Raw genomic sequence first — 23974 nt, 5'->3', positions numbered from 1 at the left:
AGTACAAAGATTAAGAAATAAAGAAATAAAAACAATTTAAGTGTCCAAGAGTAAGGATCTGGTTAACTGTGCACTCACTTGAGCTAGTATGCAATACTTAAATTGCTGCTTATAAAACAAAAATTTTTTTTAAAATTACAAAAATGTAAAATTGAGGGGGAAAAAATCAGGAAATAAATTTACATTATTGACTTTTAAAAAACAAAAGAGCCTATACAGAAAAAATATTAAATGGACACTAAGAAGTTTAACAGTGATTATGTGGGTAGTAGGAATACGTATTAACTGTTTTGTCTCTCCTTTTCTCCTTTCTGACAAATCTGCCATAGTATATAGTAGTACAATTTTAGAATGAATAATCAAACTACCTTTTATTTACTTATTTTTAATCCTTGCCTGAGGATATTTTTTCCATTGCTTTTCAGAGAGAGTAGAAGGGAGAGAAAGAGAAAAAGGGGGGGGGGCACACAGATGAGAGAGACACATTGACTGGTTGCCTCCTGCGTATGCTCTGACCAAGGGCCGGGGATCAAGCCTGCAACTGAGGTACATGCTCTTGGCTGGAATCAAACCCCGGACCCTTCAGTCCTTGGGCCAATGCTCTAACCACGGAGCCAAACCAGGTAGGGTTCAAACTACTTTTTAAAAAGCTAATAGGCTAAGTAGCAGAAAAAGATAAAAGAAAACGCAAAACCAAGAATGAGAAGTGCAACAATGATTGACAATGAAAACACTTCTCATAAAAACTGATATCAGCTATTTGTGTAAGATCACAACGGTTTTCCAGAGTTGTGTTTCTTGTGATTTCAATTTTTCCCTAACTATTATTTTTGAAAACAAAGGTTTTTTTTTAAACCTTAGAGGACATTACTTACATGTTAATAAGAGCATTTGGAAGTTTCAAAGAGGAGGATGACAGCTTCTAACAAGGAAGAGAGAAACAGGAAAGAAAACAGGAAACAGGGCAAACTTACCTAAAGCATTGTCAAGGAAAAACACTTTCTTAGTCACAACAGTAGAGACCACTCATACACAGAATACAAATATAAACAAGAGTTTCAAAAGAAAGCAAGAAGTGGGGTATGAGGTATATTCAAACTATATTAAGAAGATTTTATATATACACATACACACAAGCAATATTTAACAAGGAAGAACAAAAAACTTTGGGAAATAACATGACGAAGTCCATCTCTATTGTTTTTATGAGGTTACATACAATTTTCTTTTTTTTGTTTTGTTTATTTTTGTTTAAAATATTACAGATGTCCCTTTTTCTCCCCAATGACCCATTCCACTCCATCCCATCTCCTTCCCCACCACTGTCCGAGTCCTTGGGCTGTGCATATAGAGGTTACATACAATTTTCAAATAAGCCAAAAAAAAGAAGGCTGGAAAACTGGAATATTATAGAAACAGTCTTAAAAATAACAGGGCAATTTCACGAACATAGAGATCTGTAAAGTGCTAAATTGTGTGGATAGCTACATAAATGCAGCTTAGAACTATATTAATTTCACCAATGACCAATTCTTTTCAAAATGAGATTCATTACCATTTCAGAATAGTCATAGCAGCGTGGAACAGCATCTACATGCAACTAAATAGATGCACATACTCTCTACGGCCTAAGCAGAGTCTTTTCATTTCTAGAGTCTGGTGCTAGTACTATGAGTCATGAAAAAAAAAAAACCCACAGAAAAGCTTATTTCCTAAAAGCATGTGCCAGTGACCGCAATTTCAGTCACAAATGGCAAGGCTGCTGGTAGATGTTCACTGACTGTATATAGGGTCATACTGAAGCATTGAAACAAGTTAAAATAATGAAAATAGTATATGTTCAGTAATAATAAAGAGGCCCTATTTTTATCAGATAAGGAATATTTCCAAAAATGTGGATTTTTATTGGGTTTCTTTATATTTGGTTGCTCTGTTTCTATAGCAAGTACAACACCAACGACTCTTATCAATGGTTATGGAATGAACTAAACTGCTGGGGACTGTTCCTTGAGAAAGGAAACTATGAATTTCCCCATTTGCAGCCCTTAAATCATATATGCTACATCAATAAACAATAAAAAAACCAGATAAGTCAAAATGCATCCACTGACAATGATGGTAATGTAACAGTTATCTATTATTTTCTTTAAAATACACATATCTACAAACACACTTATATATGAGCATAACACATAGGCACAAATAAACTCACTCTAGGAGGTTTCTCAGAGTTTTGGCAGACATAAATCCTTATCTGAATTGATGCAGAAGAAATGTCTTTCAAAGGGGTTTTTACGTGATGCTCCACAGAAGCATAAATTAATACGTAACTTCCTACATCAATGACAGTTAAGAAAAGGTTATTAGAAGTCTACAAAATCACCAGCAAAGCAGAGCAGAAAGCAATATTTAGGACATAAAGTCAGTGTCTAAAATGAAATTTAAAAACCAATTTCATTGACATCACTGTCAAAAATAGATTTATGTACAAGACCTCTATACTAAAAACTAGAAAATTCTGCTGAGAGAGATTAAGGAAGGCCTATATAAATGGAGAGATATCATACTGATGGACTAGAATTAAGATGTCAGTTTACCCTAAGTTAACATACAGATTCAACATATATACCCAATCATATTACTGCTAGTTTTTAAAATTTTTTATTTATTGATTTGAGAGAGAGAGAGAGAGGAAAGGAGAGAGGGAGGGAGGGAGAGAGAGAAACATCAATTTGTTGTTCCACTTATTTATGCATTCATTGGTTGATTCTAGTATGTGCCCTGAGTGGGGACTGAACCTGCAATCTTGGCATATAGGGAAAACGCTCTAACCAACTGAGCTACCCAGCCAGGGCCCTGCTAGATTTTTTTAAACAAGCTGATTCTAAAATAGAAATGAAAATGCAAAGGACCTAGATAGAACATCCAAAGCAATACTGTAAAAGGAGAACAAAGGTGGAAGACTTACCCTACCTGATTTCAAGATGGACTGTAAAGCCACAGTAATCAAGACAGTGTAGTGTGGGCATAAGGATTAAGAAACGTGGAACACATAAGATTAAGATCAATGGAACACAATAAAAAGTCCAGACACAGATCCACACTTAAATGATCACTGGATTTTAGACAAAGGTGTCAAAGCAATCTAATGAGGAAAGGGAGTTTTTTAATAAACGGTGTTGAAACAACCAGACATTCAAATGATAAAAGATAAGCCTCAACCACTACTTCATAGTAGACACAAAAGTTAATTTGAAGTGTATCATAGACATAAATGTAAAATCAAAATCTATAAAGACTTTAGAAGGACATAAAAGAGAATACTTCCATGGCTTGGGGATAGGAAAAGATTTTTTTATGACACAGAAAGCAATAATCATAAGATCTGATAAATTAAATTACATCAAAAATTAGCACTTTACAGACAACAGTGTGGTGATTTGGGGGGGCAGTGAGGTGTAAGTGGAAGAGGGTATGGGAAGATAAATGGTGATGGAAAAAACAAAGATTAAATTAATATTTTGCTCATCAAAAGATACTTTAAAAAAAGAAAAGAATAAGGTTCCAATCAAGACGGCAGCATAAATAAATAACAAACTCGCATCCACCCACAACCACATCAAAACTGCAACTAAATTAGAGAACCACCATCATTTAAAACCACCTGAAATCTAGTTGAACAGAATTCCCATAACTAAAGGTATAAAGAAGAAGCCACATGGAGACTGAGACAGGTAGGAGAAGCAGAGACACTGTGGGCTGGTCCCACCCCCACAAGGGTGGATAAAAATTGGGAGGGGTATCTCAGCTGTGGAGGTCCTCCCTGAGGAGTGAGGGGGCCCCAATCCTACCCCAGGCCCTCCACCCCAAGGTTCCAGTGCCAGGAAAAAAAGTCCCCATAACTTTTGGCTATGAAAACCAGTGGGGATTGAGGCTGAGTGGGATGGAGGGGTGCTGGAGTCCCAGGCAGTTCCTCTTAAAGGGCCCAGACATGGACTTATTTGGACTCACTCCCTCTGAGCTCCAGCATTGGGGCAACAGTTTGAAAGGTACTAGAGACATACGGGGAGGAAATGAATTGTCTGGCATAAGGGCAAGAGATGGAGGGGCAGCTTTATGCCAGACAAAAGTGCTGACAGAGCCCATTGTTCCTATTCTGAACGCTTTCCCCACAAACCCAGCAGACAGACACCCTATCTAAAACTCTACCAACTTGGCTCACACTGTTCACCATGCCCTGGTGATTGCCCAACACCCAGCCCCAGCCCCATCCCACTTGCTGGCCTATGCAAGCTGTTTCCAGTAGCTTTTCCATTCAAATGGCCTGTCTTGGCTCATGCTTCAGACTTCCCTAAAATCTCTCAAACAAGCAGCATCTGGCCTCAGCACGCCCAGCACCTTTTGCTAAGTGATCCGGCACTAGAGGCAGCCAGCCTTGGTTCACAGTTTGGCCTCTCCTGGGTACCTCCAAACACCCAGCATAGGTAGCAGCCATCTGCAGATCACTTTGTAGCTCAGCCTGGGTGGCCCCAAGCATGACGCAGGTGGCGGCTGACCTTGGCTTGCAACTCATGGGACGCCCCAGAGCCAGGGTATCTGGTGAACAGCTTCAGACCACATCGAAACACCACCCAACCACTTCCGCAAGCAACACACTCAAGGGGTGAACTTAGTGGGTACCAGAGCCCTGCTGAAGTCAGTCCTGCTCCTGGGGTCAGTTCTTGGCACAGCTGATCCTCCATGGTAACAGCCAGTCCTTGCAGCCAAACAGCCTTCCATTTATGTGCCAACAGCAATCAGGCTCAACTATAACAGTAGAGTGCACACAGCCCGGGGGGAGGGGGAGAGCGCACCTGCAGTACCCAGCTCCAGTAAATGGGGAGGCTACGCCACTGGACGATACAGGACACCTACTACGTAAGACCACCCTACCAAGACCAGGAGACATAGCAGCTCTACCTAATGCATAGAAACAAACACAGGGAGGCTGACAAACTGAGGAGACAAAGAAACAGGTCCCAAATCAAAGAACAGAACAAAACTCCAGAAAATGAACTAAACAAAATGGAGATAAGCAATCTACTAGATATAGAGTTCAAAACACTAGTGATAAGAATACTTAACGAATTTAGGGGAAGAGTAGATGAACTTAGTGAGAATATCTACAAAGAGAAAAGAAACATAAAAACAGACCTAGAAAACAAAACAGAACCAGTCAGAAAAGAAGAATAGATGAACTGAAATGAAGATTACAGTAAATCAACAGTAAAGTACATGAGCAGAGGATAAGAAAGCAGAAAACACCCAGTCAGAACAGCAAAAAGAAAAAATTATCCCAAAAAATGAGGATAGGTTAAGGAGCCTCTGGGTCAACGTATGCATCATGAAAGTGCCAGAAGGAAAAGAGAGAGCAAGGAATTGAAAACCTGTATGAAAAAATTATGACAGAAACCTTTCCTAACCTGGTGAAAGAAATAGACATACAAGTCTAGGAGGCTCAGAGTCCTAAACAAGATGAACCCAAAGATGCCCACACTGAGACAGCATAAATAAAATGCAAAGGTTAAAGAGAGGGTCTTAAAAGCAGCAAGAGAAAAAAGCAATTAGTTACCTACAAGGGAGCTCTCATAAGACGGTCAGCTGATTTCTCAACAGAGACTTTGCAGGCCAGAAGGGACTGGCACGAAATATTCAAAGTGATGAAAAGCAAGAACCTACAACCGAGATTACACCACCCAGCAAAGCTATCATTTAGAACTGAAGGACATATAAAGAGCTTCCAAGACAAGAAAAAGCCAAAGGAGTTCATCACCAGCCACTTTGGAAAAAAGTCTGCAGCTTTTATAAAACTAAACAAACACTCAGCAATTCCTCTCCCGCATATATACCTAAAGCAAGAAATACTTATAGAAGAATATTCATGGAAGCTTTATTCACAATAGCCCCTAAATGAAATAATCCAGGTTTCCATTAAAAGGAAAATGGATTAAACAAATTATGATACACTTATACAGTGGAATAACACTGAGCAATAAGAAAGAATTGTGTACTGATACATACAATGAACCTCAAAAACATTATGCTGAGTTCAAGAAGCTTTACTTACACAAAAGAGTACATACTGTATAATTCTACTTATATAAAACTCTATCTAAAAAGATAAACCTAATCTGTGGTGAACAAAATCAGAACAGTGATTGTTTCTGAGGGGCTGGGGTGAAGGCTGGTTGGGAAGGGGCACAAAGAAAGTTTCTGAAGTGACAGCGATGTTCTGTATCTTGATTGATAAGGATGTGTATGCAAAAACTCATCTAATGGCGTACTTTAAATTTGTGCACGTCATTATACACACACGTAAATTTTGCCTTAGTGTAAACCACTACTGAATTTTACATAATAATGCTCATGTTGAAATGTTTGGAGGTGAAGTATCTACAACTTTTTTTAAAGTACACCAAAATACTGATGGAATGATAAATGGATAAAGGATGTATACATAATAAAGCAAGTATAGAAAAATATTAATTAGAGAATGTAGGTGTCTACATATGGGCATTTGGGGTACAATTCTTTCAACTTTTCAGTATGGTTGAATTTTTTCAAAATAAGACGGCCAAAATATAAAACAAACTAAAAACCCAGGTTAAAACTCAGGTTATCCTTTAACTTCTGTAATAAGTAATATGTCATTCTACACTTGTTAATTTTTAAACAAGACATGTGTAACTGGAAACAATTGCTCTGATTTGCATAGAAAGCAAGTATCACAATTTCTTTCTTCAAAGTTATTATGCTCTACTTCTTACTTTAAACTATGGGGAAGAGGAAATAGAAACAGCTTTAAATGCAGAAAAACTATGCCTCTTGTCATTTCAAATAAAACACTGAGAGAAGGTTAAATTTAAAAAAAATAGTATCTGCACTAAATATTTTATATGACGAAGTGTACCGGAACTGAGAAGACACACATAATGGTAATCACAAATTCAGGTTTAACACTTGAAGATTGTTAACTGTTTTTTGGTTTAGAACAACAAACTAACGAAGATATATTCTAAATCATCTCTTTGGATGAAAGCCATTTATGGTACAGTGCAAGAAGTAGGAGTGTTGGAAGATGGTGCCACACGAACAAGGCTGTGGGGGTGAGAAGGGAGAAAGGCAAGGGCAGGGAGAACACACACAAGAAGGCAGAGAGGAAAACAAGTACAAAAATCGTGAATAATGTATGAGAAGGGGCTAGTAGGGTTCAGCAAGGCCAGAGTGCAGGTGTGAAGGGCACAGGAGAAGACTGGATAGCTAGGCAAGGTTCGAGGCATAAAAGGACTTACAAGTCCATCAGGAGTTTGGCCTTTAGCCTAAAGGCAACATGCAGTCACTCCTCAGTGGGCAAGGGTGCCATGCCTAAATATGCGCAGTAGAAAGATCACCTAGCAGCTGGGTAGAGTGGAGGAGGGTCAGGCTCCAGAGGAACAGACCAGTTAGCAGCCTGTTACAATGCTCCATGGCAGCAACATGGAGGAGGGACACATCACACATTTTCCTGTGGTTTTTCAGATAATCCTTATATTATCCATGTGGTCTATCCTCTACTGGCAGTGCTGACTAAACTATGGAGTGATATATCAAGTTTAGATTATCTAAACTTACAACCTACTAATACTATACCTCCCTATCTTAAAGGAAACTCAGTACTGGGACAAAAGGTCAGTAATTCATCACGAAAACTACATTTCCAGGGGCCAAGAGAGCAGCAACAATCTGACCTTTTTTAGCCTGAAAAGAAATGCTAAAATCTCAAAGCTGAAACCTGAAAAGAAAGGAAGACATAATTCAAAATACAATTTTCTTTGTCATTAGTTTTTCTCTTTTCTTCTTTCTCACAGTCAACTCTAAACCTCAATTAAAAGGGATTTTACTTTGAAAACAGGAAAAATGCTTATAACTGAAAATCTGCCGTGGAGTCATAAAGATCTGGGTTCAGACAAATCCCAATCTGCCACTTCCAGCCACACCACTTTGGGTAGGTTTCCAATCTCTCAAAGCTCTGCTTCTATTCGCTCCTTATTTGCAAAACAGAAAAGACAGCTCTTGCCTATCCTGCAGGATTCCTGGGAGGATTAAACGGGGCAATGCAAGTAAAAAGCAAGTGCAGTGCCCACCACAGAAGGAGCCATCACTAAACATGGGTATACGTTCCATTTTCCCAATGTTCTGTTTTCTAGTAAAAATAACTAAGAGGCTAAAGGTTTGTTCATTCATGTGCCATGCAAATATATGTGAACTACTTGGAAAAATGTTTTTCACATGGCCTTTTATCACTTAAACATTACTGAAGAGTAAACACCCTCATTTAGTAAAAATGTAGCTTGGGCTTAGATTTAGGAAAAATTGATACATAATGCTAAAATAGTGGGAAATGTGTTAATGACAGAAGTCAAGACTGTAATGACTACTGACTTCCCTGCAAATTAAAATATTTTGTCTTATTTGAGAAGTTGAACCACCTCTTTAAAAAGTCTTTTTAAATGGTTATACTTGACTTGCTTCCAACTTGGTCTCAAGAAAATTTATCCAAAAGAATGAAAGTATAAAATGATAGTACAGTATGAAATCTGTTATTTATTTCAATAACAACAAATAATGTGCAAGGAATGATAATTTTTTTAAAAAAAAAAGCAAAAAGGGGTAACTGTGGGTGGGAAAAGAAAAGAAGGGAATGAGTCCTTTTGGGTTATCCTTTTTAAATACTTCTGACTTTTGGACCATGGTAATTTTTTACATATTTAAAAAAAAAGTTAAATCAATAATGATGGGGAACAAATTAAAATTGAATAGAAATGGAAATGAACCTAATTAAATACCAAACTGATAACATCACAAAAGAAAGAATCCAAGATAACTTTAAACACAGTCATGATTGTACACCTTCAATGGGAGATAGTCTAAGGACAAAACAAACTGCAAAGAAATCTTGAACTTAAAAGGTTTCCTGTTAGTAGTATTGGATGAATCCTGAAATTAGCTTGTATATTGTAGGACTGAGCAAATGTAATGCTTTGGGAATTAAGGTTTTCATTTTGGAGAAAATAGATACAAATAAAAAATGAGGGAAAGGAGAGGGAAAAACCTATGGTGTTGGATTAAAATTAGGTTTAGGATTTTTTAACTTTTAATTTTAATGTAAAATATATACAAAAACCCCAAACATTTCTCGTACTCTAAGAGCTCCTGCTTTGTGCTTCTCTTCTAGTCATTTCTCCCCAGACAAGGTCTAACTACTATCCTCATTTCTAACTCCACAGAGTAGCTTTGCCTGTTTTTTGTACGTTATATAGATGGAAACATACAGTATGCAGTCTTTTGTGACTAGCTGCCTTTGCTCAGTCTTACTTTTGCATGATTCGCGCATTTTCTTAAATGGAGCTACCTAATGTTCACTCTCATTGCTATAGTCTACCTGTGACATGTCACGTTGATTTAACCGTTCTATTGTAGGTGGACATTTGGTCGTTTCCCGTCCTTCCCTATAACAAATAGTGCTGCTCTAAGCATTCCAGGAGATGGAACCATATGAAATTGCTGACAGTGCCTACAAAAAATGGCCATTTCATGTAATTCAAATAAAAACGTCATCTTCTGAGGAACATATGTATATATTAGTGTTGAGTAAAATTTAGAAGTGGGATTGCTGATACTTAGAATTATGCAAAACAATTTTCTAAAATGGTTAGAGCAGTTTACATGCCCACTGATTGCTCAATACCTTGATACACCTAGTGCTTTCTTTTTCATTTAGCCATTCTTGTAGGTATGTGGTTTTCATTTGCACTGATCTGATGATGAGTTAATACATATCCACATATATGCACACCATTTGCATTTCTCTTTTGTGAGGTTTGTGCTAAGGCTTTTTTGTCCATTTATTTTTATTGGCTTGTATCTGTCCTTTCCGTATTCTGGAGAAAAATCTTTTGTTAAATATATGCAATTAAGAATGGTCTCTTCCCACTCTGTGGGCTGCTCTTTCTCTCTCAGTGATGTCTTTCGGTGTACAAGAGTTATTAATTTAAATACAGATTTTTCTTTTTATGGGTAGTGCTATTTGTGTCTTATTTAAGAAACTTTTGCTCACTCCAAGTTTATGGAGATATTTTCCCCTAAAGTGCTTTACCTTTCATAGTTGGACTTTTTGGGTATGGTATGAATTCCAGATAACTTTCTTTCCACTGGATATTAAACTAATCCTGACCTGTTCATTTAAAAAGACCACCCTGTCCCCACTGCATGTACATGGCACCTTTGTGATGAATTAGGTAACTGAACAATACTGTTTCTTCCTGGTTCTCTATTGTCTTCCACTGGTCAGACTACTTATCTGTCTAAACTACTATCGTGTTATAGTACATCTTGATATTTGGTAATGTGAATCTTCTAGTTTTGTTTATCTTCTTTAAGACTACATGGCTATTCCTGGCTGGAATTCATAATTTTTTCTTTAAAAAAATTTTTTTTTATTTCTGACCACTTAAAAGACCTAGAAGCAATCACACCCAAGTAACAACAGCAGGTCTAGTTCTCAGATCTTGGTTTCTAAAAACAACGCCTCACTAAAGGAACCAGGAATCCTTAGAGAAAGTGCTAATTCCAGGATTGGGGCAATGGGGCATAAAGGAGATCCTGAAATGACCAAAATTTAAGAGGGACGGGTCAAAGGGAAACAAAAGCCCCCTCAAACAGGCTTTCATTGGCCAAATTTGGGACAATCTGTGCATAAAAATGACAGTAATGGATAGCACCTTTCCAGTTTTAAAAATAAACAATCTACAAGTTCATAGGGATACTTCTCTTAGAAAAGAAGATTCTTTGCAGAGGCATGCCAGGTAGCAAATAGAAAGGGAAGTCAGGATTAGAAAACCATAATTTCCAATTATTTTTACAATAATTTATTTCGGTAAGAATCATCATTAAAATCATGGATGAAAGATAGCTAGGAAACAGAATAACCAGTCTCAAAGTACTACCCCACATACTACTTTGTATTGTAAATAATTATTAAGTACAAAGAAGAAAAAGCACATTACATAAAAGAAATAGGAGGTGAGGGGAAGACTATCTTAACCAACTGATCAAACGGAGTATCACCAATAATGGGACAAACTGTCGTGTGACTCCTGATGTGATTCACTGAGGACACAATGTCACCTATGTAATATTCCCACCAAAATCAGTTCTAACCTGGACTGATCATAAGGACACAAACCAACAAATACAAAATAACTGGCCTGAACTCTTCCAAAATGCCAAGTTGTGAAAGATTAAAAAAAAAACACAAAACTGGTTGGGAATGCAAAATGGTACAGCCACTTTGAAAAAGTTTGGCAGTTTTTTATAAAACTAAACATACTATTACCATACAGTCCAGTAATCATGCTCCTTGGTATTACCCAGAGGAGCTGAAAACTATGACTCTACAAAAACCTGCACAGAGATGTTATGTTTATAGCAGGTTTCTTCATAACTACCAAAACTTGGAAACAACTGAGGTCCTTCAGTAGGAAAGGGAATAGATAAACTGTGGTACATCAGACAATGGAATACTGAATATCAGCACTAAATGGAAATGAACTTTCAAGCCATGGAAAAGACATGTAGGAACCTTAAAAGAAGCCAATCTGAAAAGGCTACATATCGCAGGATTCCAATTATGTGGCATTCTGAAAAAGGCAAAATATGGAGACAACAGTGGTTGCTAGGTTGGGAGGGGGGTGTAAGGAGAGTTGATGAACAGGCAGAACACAGAGGATTTTTTTAGGGCAGTGAAAATATTCTGTAGGATATTATAATGATGGATACATGTCATTATACATTTGTCCAAACCCACAGAATGTACACCACCAAGAGTGAGCCATAAGGTAAACTATGAGCTCCGGGTGATTATGATGTGTCAATGTAGGTTCTTCCTTGATAAAATATGTACCATTCTGGTGAATGATGCTGATAATGGGGGAGGCTATGCATGTGTTGGGGGTAAATGGGACATCGCTGTACTTTCCTTTCAATTCTGTTGTAAACCCAGAAATGCTCTGAAAATATCAAGTCTTTTTTTAAAAAAGTAGGGGAGCTGTTCTAGAGGAGAGTAAAGAAGGTACATGACAGCTAAATGCAGTAAGTGATACTTACTTAGATCCTGGACATTATTGGGAAAAGCGGGGAAATATGAATATGGGCTGTATACTTATACACTACTGAATCAATGTTCATTTCTGAGGGTGATTATTTTATTGTTGGTAACTGTATATTTTTATTCTTAGAAGATGCATGGTGATATATTTAGGCATGACTGTAGCTTACTCATAAATGATTCTTAAATAAAAGGTCAATAAATTGCTCTAAGTTCAGGAGTTAAAAGGAACATGTAAAAAGATTGTTACCCTGCTGTAAGAAATTAAAGAGAAAAATATCCAGTTCTATTTTTTTCTACGGAAAAGATACAATTGATTTATAGAACAAGTAAAAGTAGATTTTTATTTTAGTTTTTAAATATCAAAACTTTATTATGAAATAAATTGCCATTAACAGGTTGATCTCTTATTAGGCTCTCAGTTTTACTAGCAGATGTAAAAATAATGTTTAAAAGGTTAAAAAGAATAAAATGACTAGTTGAACATCTTCCACTAGAGGAATTTATCAAATTTCTTCATTTGTTTGGCTGAGTATCTTCTAAAGTACTAGGTCAGAATTAACAGACACACAAAATTGACTAGAGTTCTCACTTCTAAACTACAAAGGTGCCTGGCTGTAATTCCTCCTGGCATGCAACCCCTGAGAGGAGTGCAAAGTGCAATGTGACATAAGAGTCACGAACGTGCCTGTGCATCTCTCTGTATTTGTGTGAATGTCCACGTGAATAAACTTCACCTAGCACCCATTGTGTATGTTGGTTAAACAGGAGGCAATCCTGACAAATTCAATGAGGTTGGTGGTGACTGTAAAATATCTTAATTGTCAACAAGCTTTTAAGGTAAAACTGTTCTGCTCAAGCAAAATTTTAACATTTTACATTTTAGTTTCATATGTGGTTACATTTATACCTTTTGTAACTACTTAATATAAAAAGTAAAAGCAATAATCTATCTTAAAACAGATTTTAACTCTTTAACTCTTTTAAATAAAACTTATCTTTCCTATTGTAATAGTACTCTTTATAACCTTGGAGGTAACCTTAGAGCCAAGAATATCTTTAAAACTTTATTCCTTTTTAGCAGCTTGTCCTTGCATTAGTTAATTTCTGTGACCCTCAGAATATGGATTTTATAAAATGGAAACCATTAAAACCTACCTCATAAGGTAAAATGCCATGATCTATTCAGGGAATCAAACCTCTCTACTGGTAGAATTTAGTCCTTTAACTTGGCTATTTACCGCTCTAGGTTCTAGGCCCACTGTGTGGGAAAGGGGGAAGAACGTGTAATACGCAGACACACAGAAAATCGAACACAGTGCCTTGTTTGTAGGTTGATACAAAAAAATGTGTGTTAACTGCTTATATCATAGAAGAGAATGAGAAAAAAGCGGCTTGTTTTTGTGAGAAGAAGGTCATAATATAGTTAGTCGAACCCCTTATCTGTAGGGGATATGTTCCAAGACACCCAATGGACACCTGAAACCATGGATAGTACTAAGTCCTACATACACTGTTTTTTCCTACACATACATACCTATGATAAAGTATAATTTATAAATCAGGCACACTAAGAGATTAACAATAATGAATAATAGAATAATAATAATACATTATAATAAAAGTTATGTGAATGTGGTCTCTCTCAAAATATTTGTACTGTACTCACCCTTCTTGTGATGATGTTAGATGATGCAATGACTGGGAGATGAGATGAAGTGAGATGAATGATGTAGGCAGTGTGACATAGTGTTAGGCTTCTATGAGAGTCACTTGAACACAAGCACTGCAAGACTATAAAAGTTGATCTGATAGCCAAGATGGCTACTAAATGACTAAAATGTGGGGAGGGCATACAGTGTGCATACATTGGACAGAGGGATGATTCACATTCCAGAAGGGACAGAGGGGATGGTGCAAAATTTCATCCTGCTACTCAGAACAACATGCAATTTAAATTTTATGAATTATTTCTGGAATTTTCCGTTTAATATTTTTGGGGCACAGCTGACTGCGGGTAACTAAAACCATGGAAAATAAAACCACAGATAAGGAGGGACTACTATGTATGTGTTAGGTATTTAATTTACATAATTATATTCCTTAAAAAGCAAAGGTGGGGGGCAGCACCTTATAAAAAAATAGCTTAAAAATAAAATTTTACTGGAAAAGTATCTGCAATAGCATATTTAAACCACTTTACACATTAATTCAAATAATTATGTTTTCAAACATTTGGGCCAATAAAATGCAATTGTATATATGAAACTTACTTGATAAAAAACCAAATATAATATATTCTAAAGTGTACAGTATGAGTATATATTAATGATTCTTATTTGCAAAAACATAATTACTCTCTTACTTTCCATGTCTTTGATGGTGTCTTATTTATTTGGTTTCCATCTATTACTGACAACAGGTCACCCGGACCATATAAGAGTGAGAATCAAGCTCCATGGCTCTTTAGCGGAGCTGCACACCTGCTCCAGGCTCTGTCTTCTGTCTCTCTGGGGTCAGTTCTGACAGGAAAGCCTCATTCACCCTGATCATTACTGGTGACTTACACCTGTTCTTTGTCTCCTAACCCACTCAGGCTTCTCAGTGACAGTAAGATAGCCACACAAGGCACAGATGGGTCACCAGGGTGGCCTTGAGTACTGGGGTAGGAGCCTTCAGCCTCTTGGCCAAAGGGAAAAGCAGGAAGTATAGACCACAGAGCTTTTGATCAAATTTTGTTTCTATGATTCCCAAATCTCCTCAGTGATATTCTACTTTATTTCTATTACAACACTCAAAACATTATCAACGTAAATTCCCCTTCTAAAGCTGTTTGCCAAAAAAGGATGAGAATTTGTGGTGTTTGTTGTGTGGATTCACCTTGATATTTAGTTGGCTCTAAGTAGAATTTCTCGCCAGTATCCTAATATAATCATGAGCTACTAAATCATGCTGATATTCCCCATTATATAATATGGTATTTTAAAAAGAAGGTTTTTTATTCCTTCATTAGTGTAAAGTACTATAAGTGCATTATGAAAATGCAAACTACAGGGAAAAAAGCAGGCAGAGTAGTGTATATGTATGTAAATTGCCAAAAATAATTTGATACAATTCATTCCAGGACATTCCTGCCCCTAAGCATAGGCTTCCTGTATTGGAGGGAGGTGGAAAGGTCGATGGGAAGATACAGAAAGAACAGTCAGCTACACTCATAGTAAATCTACAACTCTATGCTTTTTGGCCTGATATAACCTATATATTCCTGACAAGAAAATTTCTATTACTACACATGTGAGAAGAAAAATATAATCTTTAGCTATCTCTTATAAAGGCTGACTCTTTTGCCGAGTTGAAATAAATTCAAATACTGAGTCAAAATTTTTTTCTTAATTTTAATATTTTTGTAAAGAGACATTAATATCTAGTCAGTCCTTTATTAATGAAGAATGGATTCTGCTAATCAGTGAGGCCTTTCCTTCTTGATGATCCCCCCACCACCAAAATGACTTCTTGAACCAACTTACTAACTATGCCATTGGCTCCAAGTGACCCAAGAGGCCCTACCATGATTTCTTTCATGAAAATCTTGATCATTCTGTGCCCACAGCAAAAGCTGGAAAGCTACTTGCCAAGAGAACCAACTATTGCCCGGCTGGGCGTGGCTCAGTGGTTGAGCATCGACCTAGGATCCAGGAGATCGGGGTTTGATTCCCCGGCAGGGGCCATGCCCGGGTTGCGGGCTAGATCAATGACTCTCTCATCATTGATGTTTCTATCTCTCTTTCCTTTCCTCTCTCTGAAATCAATAAAGATATATTTAAAAAAAAAAGAGAGAGAACCAACTATTATTATAGGCTTCAGTCTCTAATCAATAATTTGGTTTCATTCATTCATTGATCAAAGCCAGGAGCAGCTTGGTCTGCCCAGTAAGGTCTGAGGGTTTGGGTGGACCCAAAATTAAATGACCCCGCTGCTGTAGTTGAGTCAGAAAGCTGTTACGTGCACTTGGAAAGGTGTTTCAGTGGAACAGCACAGGCCTTGTGTTAAAATCCCAATTCCATACTCAGCTAAGATAGACTTCACTTTCTCTCTCACCATAAAAAAACTAGAAAACTGGACAAAGTACTTGAAAATTTCCCAAACTGCTTTGGGAAACAAGCAATGCAGGACTCTGACTCCTAACAGGAGAATAAATTAGATAAGCCTTACAACTGTCGTAGCTTTCTGCCTGGAGGGAATTTCCAGACTGAATCCAAGGAAGGGTAATTCAAACACAGCTAGTCAGGCTGGCTGAGTTAAGGAGACAGAGGTGAGAGCATGGCAAGCTAAGGCAGCTGGAAGCTGCAGGGCAGATTCTGAAAAGGAGAGACCAATGATGAAAAAGAGCTCTAGAAATCTGCATAAGGGTGCCTTTGAGTCTGCTGAGTACTAAGTTATAAGTGCATAGCGTGAAACTTCACAAGGCTGGGCAAGAAATGAAACATAAGCTCACCACCACCCGAAGTGCACACCAAGTTGGGGGATATTCAAGCTCCCACCAGCCAGAATGAAAGTTCTCCCTGGGGGATTTAGTGGGTATTCAGCAGAGATTCCAAAGGAGGTCAAGCCCTAGTAGTTAAGGCACCATCTTTGGTGTGAATGCTACCCTACATCTTTTCTAAGGAGTTTTCACGAGGCCTTGATAGCGATCCAAAAGTCCATGATTTTTACCAAACCGAAGTGCAACACTTTAAAGGAACACAGCAAAAGAAAAATCCAGCCACTCTGCAATGTAACATTCACAATATTACACCCTGCTTCCCCCCCCGCCCAATCACTGACTTCTTGCCAAGAGGCAGGAAAATGTCTCTTTAATAAGCAAAAAAAAATTTTCAATAAAAACACCCAGAAATGACAGAAAAAAAATGGAACTACTAACAGCTATTATAACTATGTACAAGTATTTAAAGGAAAACATGCATATAATGACAATAGAAATGGACAATGCAGAAAAGAAATGGAACTTTTAGAGATAAAAATATCATACCTAAGATAAACATTTTATTAGACAGTATTAGCTTATTAGACCTGCATTAGAAAAGATCAGTGCATTTTTGAAAAAAAAATACAGTTAAGATGTAAAAATAATGAAATGATATATTGTACTAAAAAAGTAACTTAAAAAGGTATGAAAAAAAGAATAAAGAAACAGAAGAGGCTGGATAAACACACAGCAAAATGACAGACTGAAACTCAATTATGGTAGGTAGTGCATAAGACAGCCCCCAGTGATCCCTGCCTTCTGGTATTTATGGCCTTATAGAATCCTCTCCCCTTGAGTAATCTGCTTCTAATCAATAAAATTGGGCAATGTTGAGGAAATGTTGCAAAGAATTGTTACTTTGTCTTGCTAGCAGACTTTATCTTACTGGCTTTGCTAAAGTAAGCTATCATGTCGGAGAGGCCCACGTGGCAAGGGACTGCGGGTCCAAAAGCCCTTAAGGAACTGAATCTCACCAAGAACAACGCAAATTTAGAAATTGATCCTTCCCGGAATGCAGGCTTGTGAGAAACCTTGAGGCAGAGGTTCCATCCACGCTGTGCCTGAATTCCAGACCCACAGGAACTGTGAGGTGATAAATGTGTCTGTGTTACACTGCTAAGGTATAAAGTAATTTGTTACACAGAAGTAGATAACCACTTTACCAGACACATCACTAATTACCTTAAATGCAAACCATCTAAACTCTGCAACTGAAAGACAGATTGTCAGACTAGACTTAAAAAAAGATCCAGTTCTATGCTTCTAAAAGAAAGGTACTTTAAATATAAAGGTACAGATGGGTTAAAGGTAAAAGCTGGGAAAAGATTTATCATACAATGCTAAACTTAGAGCAGCTATATTACTATCACACAAAGAAGACTTTGATAGAAGAATAATTACCAAGGATGGAGGAACATTTCATAATGTAAATGAGTCAATTAATCAAGAACACCTAATAGAGTCTCAAAATACAGGAAAGAAAAACAATACTGAAAGGAGAAACAAACAAATGCAATATAGTAGGTGGGGTTTTCAACATGCTTCTCTCTAAGTCATTGATAGTACGAGTAAAAAGAAAACCAGTAAAGATATATATAAGATGTGAACAACCTTATAAACCACCTAGATCTAACTGACATTTATCTCATCCTCAAGGGTACATGAAACATGCATGGTCATTTAAGAAATGTATGTGTACATTTTCATGAGAGAGTATACCTTAAATAGTTTTAGTGTGATAGGTGAAGAAAACAAAAACCGAAGTACAGTTGACCCTTGACGAATGTGGGGGTTGGGGATTCTGACTCCTGGGCAGTTGAAAGTTCACAAATAACTTAAGTTGACCCTCTATATATGTGGATTCCAAACAGAGAATAGAAAATTTTGATTCATAGAAACATGAAACACTAATTCAAAAGAATATATGTACCCCTATGTTCATTGCAGTATTATAAGCAGCCCAAGTGTCCATCAGTGAATGAGTGGATAAAAAAAGCTGTAGTAGATTTACACAAGGGAATACTACTCGGCCATAAAAAAGAAGGAAATCTTACCATTTGCAACAGCAGGGGTGGACCTGGAGAGCATTATGCTAAGTGAAATAAGCCAGTCAGAGAAAGACAAGGACCGTATGATTTCACTCACATGTGGAATCTAATCAATAAAATAAACTAATACACGAAAGAGAAACAGGCTCACAGATACAGAGAAAAGACTGACAGCTGTCAGAGGGGAGGGGATTGGGGTGAAAAAGGTGAAGGGATTAAGAAAAAGAAAAAAAAAATACCCCTCATAGACACAGCCAACAGTACGGTGACTACCAGAGGGGAAGGGGGTAGCGGAGAGTATGGGGTGATACATGGTGACGGAAGGAGATGAGACTTGGGGTGATGAACACACAATACAATATATACAGATGATGTATTATAGAATTGTATATCTGAAACCTATATAATTTTATTAACTAATGTCATCCCAATAAATAAAAAAGGGAAAAAATGAAATAATTATAAGCATATTCACAACAGAGGAGAAAATATTTTAAGGATTCTTTTATAATGTTCTTTTTAAAAGCAAATAAATATGCTTCTGAGGATCTGTTAAAAAATAAAGAAAGAAATAAAGAAAATTTCTATCAACAGTTGGTTGAATCTACGATATGAAACCTGGGGACACAGAGAGCCAACTATATATTTATTAAAAAATCCACATGTAGTGGAACCACACAGTTCAAACCTGTGTTGTTCAAGAACCAATTGTGCTGTCTAAAACTAGTGGATTCCAAAATTCAAAGTTCAGAACTAAGTACTTAGATTCTTTTTTTTTTTTTTTTTTTTAAACATATCTTTATTGATTTCAGAGAGAGGAAAGGAGGGGGAGAAAGAAGAATAGAAACATCAATGACGAGAGCGTCACTGATCGGCTGCCTAGCCCGCAACCCGGGCCTGTGCCCTGACCGGGAATACCGGGAATCAAACCCCGATCTCCTGGATCCCAGGTCGATGCTCAACTGCTGAGCCACACCTGGCCGGGCAGTACTTGGATTCTTAAAAAAAATTTTTTTAATTGATTTTAGAGAGAGCAGAAAGGAAAGAGAGAAAGATTTGTTGTCCCACCTATTTACGCATTCATGGTTGAATCTTGTATGTGTCTTGACTAGGGATCGAACTCGAAACCTTGGTGCATGGAGATGACACTCTAATCAACTAAGCCACTCTAATCAACTAGGGCTTGAGTTTCTTTAAATTTCAATTTGTTCAGTCCTAACTTGATCTGATTGGTATAAGTTTAAATTCCTTTATCTGGAAAATTCTCCAAATTATAATATTTGAGTGTCCAAATAAAATCTTCAACTTTTTGAAGGTGTAAGCATTTTGTTTCTGTTGAGTGTTCAGAAAGCATTCAGCAATCAATCAAGCAGCTACTCTCTTCTATGCACACATAAACAAGCACACAATTATGCAACCAGAGATTTTACTAGTTTATCAGCTAGTTGCTATTTAACCAAATCCATTTATTTGAAAAATGAAGAGACTAGCTAAGAGAAATAGATAACAAAAGTCTGAAAAAACCTATGTTAGAAAAATATAGTATCAGAAAAGTATTACTTTCTTATATTAAGAGCATGTCTAGTTAAATATCACTGTTATTCCTGACCTGAGAAAACAGTAACATAAGCATATATATATATATATTTCATTATATATATTTTATACATCAATCAAGAGCCACACAATTTTTAGTACATTCAATAACTATTTGTGATCAATTACTAAGCAACTTAATATTTCACATTTGCTTCCATTTTATTTTACTAAGAGACCTCTGAAATATCCTGGGTTCCTGACAAGTTATTAGAATATTTATAATAAAACAAGTTTTATTTTTACTACCGATTTTGAGAGGCTTGGTTGAGATCATGTATCAATTTACTTGCCTGTGTCCCATTTTTAAATCTGTTCAAAACATAATCCTACAACAGAATGAGGTATCAAATCATAAGAAATGTTTCAATGTATAAGGACTCTTTCAATTGCTAAAACTTTGCATATTCATCCAAAGGATTATCTCATTGAAAAGAAACATGCAAGAAGGAAACAAACCATACAAAATCTGCCAATAAACCTGATAACAAGAGCACTCCCTTCAAATGAGGAATGCTCTTCACCTCTGGAACTTCACACATGCTACTCACAGACTTCAGACTTGGACAACCATGAGGCTGTGGCATTTAAGGCCAACTATAAACCAAGTAAGTCCTAATTACCCATTTCCTTAAGTTGTCCAGGCTCCAAATCTCTTGGGTTCTGACCTTCTCATTTATTTTTAGGAGTGTATTCTTTTTTTTAAAAGAGAAATATATAATAATACACAGTGAAATATTTTTAGAGGATTCAGAGTGATTGAAAAACAACTTATAGATTTTCCCCCACCCCAGTAACCTTAAAGCCTCATCTAAACAGCTGCTATCACACCAAGATTTTGCAGGAAATTTCTACCACACTAGAACTGTTTGTTTTCACATATCCCAAAGGTCACTGTGAAACAAGTAATCATATACATATTTTCATGTATGTTTGTTTTATAAAAGATTGTTTCTGAATTTAGTCTATTTCTTTGTTAAATAATTGGGTTAATAATGAACATTTTTAGTTTAGAGATATGGTTATGACATGAATTTTCTGGAATCAAAAAGAAAAAGAATTTAAAAGACAACTCAGAGCAAGAAATTTCTTTCAACATAATAACTTTTATTATTTCAAAATACCAAAAGTCTTCTGTATAGTACTTATCATATACATCAAATACCTTATAAGAATCTCAGCAACCATATCTACTATCTTAATCTCTTCAGAACAAGTACATAAGGAGAAAAATCTGTAAATCAGTCCTCGATGACAGAGCGTTTGTTTTGGAGTTTACCAAATGGAATGACCCTGCTGGAATTCCTTCAAGCAGCCTGTGAAAATGTCAGAACGGAGTCTGTTTTGGAGGTCGTAGTCCCTAGAGAGCTCTGAGTTTTGGCCTGTTTGTCTTTTCACATGCTTTAATATTTGAAAATCATTCCTTGTAGACACTGACTGATGCCCAGGGAATGCTAGGATTGTGGGAACTGGCAGTACCAACAAGAGAAACGAACTTCATGGGAAATCAGTGCCTACTACATTAGCCCTCTCAGCTCTCATCAGATAAGTTGCTCTTCAAATGTTCTGCAGGCACACAGTGAGACATTAAGAAATTGCATGTCACTCTGACGTCTTTAAAAAAAACAACTTGCAGAAAATGGGGGCAAAAATTACTGGGATTATTGAAAGAAACATTAAGTTATAAAACACCATGGCGGAACCCTGACAAACTATATTCACTTAGTATGAACTGAAATGCTCCATTCTCAAAACATACATATTTAAAAAAACAGTACGAGTGTGCTAATTATATGCCCACACTGTTCTAAATACTTGACTTATATGAACTCATTTAATCCTCAGCAACCCTAAGAAGCAGGTATTAGTACGATCCCCATTTTGTAGATGAAGGATCAAGGCAAAGAACACATATCAAATTTGTCTAAATTCACATAACTAGTGGTGTTGTAGCCGGGATCCAGACACACAGGGCGGCTCCAGAGTTGGTGCTCTCCACCCCTGTGCCTCTTCTGGAATGTTTACATCAAGCATGCAATGCTGACTGACTGACATGTACTAATGATGTGCTGGTTACTATAAATGCTTTATTTCATTTAATCCCCCAACAACCTATATGGTACATCTAACATGGTTACTATTTATAGATGACAGACTTTGTGCGGCCTGACACCACACACCTAGAGCTACAGAGCAGGCTCTAGGCTTGACTCTGCAGTTCTCTTTCTTTAAAACTAGGTTTTTCTTCCTCTCAGTTATCTGCAAGAATCATCTCTAAATTAATTTTCTGTATATAGTTGAGGGAATTACTTTCAAAGATCTGTGTGTCCAACAATTTTATGAGAGTATACTAAATTTTGAATTGCCAATATTGTACTAGAGGCTTAATTATTTTAAGGTAACAGACACAATGATCATTCAATAAATGTTTTCTAACAGTAAAAAGTATCCCCATTTCTACTCTTGAATTTTTTTTAATACTTTAGGAGAGCTAAATATTCTGATATGGTAAACTTTTTTTTATATAGTACTGTACATGTTGTTTGATTACTCAAACTGATAAACTTCTTAACGGATCTGTTGGGATCAAAGCTTCTGTCAAAGGGGGTCTCCTATTTTGTAGCTATAAATCTCAAATCTGCAGAGTGCTGAATAACTCCAAAACTTGTTAGTTCTTAAACTTAGCCTACAAGAACCAATCACAAGTTGTGAGTCAGACTTTTTGCTTTTCTTGTTATATCATTATTAAATAGAGAGGTCGTATATCAAAAATTTAAGTTGGTGAAACAGGCACTCAACTATTAACATTTTCTTAATAAAAGTAATAACATAAATGACCAAAAAAGAACGTGAATAATTTGGGCTTAAAAAAAGAAGCTAAAATACTGTCTTTTAACTGATAATTTAATGCTATTATAAAAATGTTAACACATACCTGCCAACCCTTGAAAACCATGAATAGGAAGATATGGCATATTCTAAATTAGATACATCATTTTTCAGGATAACACAAACTTAGTCAATTTCTGCTTCCTTTTCAATATGGGGGAATGTCTGACCAGTTGAGAGAGCTGGCATGTATGTTTAATAATATATCTGTGAGGAGCGTATTTAACAGCAACATTACTAATTCCTATCTATAGAAAATTCCATCGGTTAACTGAGATGGAAGTTACCTTCCATTCTTTCAATTTCTGCTGCCCAATGAATAGCACAAGGCAAAAATGGTAATGCGAGATAAGAACACATGATGCAATGAGGGAGGGCAGCCAGAGAAAGACACATGGGCTGAAAGCTACCACACGAATTTACAATAAGCGTACCATGACAGAGAGCTTCTGAGACTTACCCATGCTCACAGACTGAGTCAGCAGAGGAGACTGGAGTCCTGACTCCCAAAAGACTACACTTCCTGTTAATAATAGTGAGGGTAGCAGGTGAGGGTAGCCAACAGTATGGATTACTTAAAGGATTTAGAAAAACACTGGGTATGATATTTATTAGTTAGTCTGGGTGATTATTAACTACAAACCCAAGAGAAAATTCAAATACATTTGTTATTCCGACATAACTGTCTTGTTGCTTTCTGTCACAATAACACTTTATTACTGATGTCTTAAA

At 36.7% G+C, this 23974-nt stretch overlaps 1 protein-coding gene across 8 annotated transcripts in view; it reads right to left on the bottom strand.

Moving 5' to 3' along the window:
• MRTFB (myocardin related transcription factor B) overlaps positions 1–23974 on the bottom strand; it is a 262736-nt gene that overhangs the window by 94825 nt on the left and 143937 nt on the right. For 2 of the 8 annotated variants that reach the window (XM_081133187.1, XM_081133189.1), the window contains one exon: positions 23703–23765. The exons of the other annotated variants lie outside the window; for them this stretch is intronic. In XM_081133187.1, coding sequence (XP_080989313.1) covers positions 23703–23765 — 63 coding nt within the window. The remainder of the gene's footprint in view (positions 1–23702; positions 23766–23974) is intronic. 8 annotated transcript variants of the gene reach the window in all.

Source organism: Miniopterus schreibersii (assembly GCF_964146895.1).
Source record: "Miniopterus schreibersii genome assembly, chromosome: 3".
In the NCBI taxonomy this organism is placed as follows: Eukaryota; Metazoa; Chordata; class Mammalia; order Chiroptera; family Miniopteridae; genus Miniopterus; species Miniopterus schreibersii.
The sequence above is the reverse complement of the archived record's forward strand: the minus strand, read 5'-3'. Positions and strand labels throughout refer to the sequence as shown.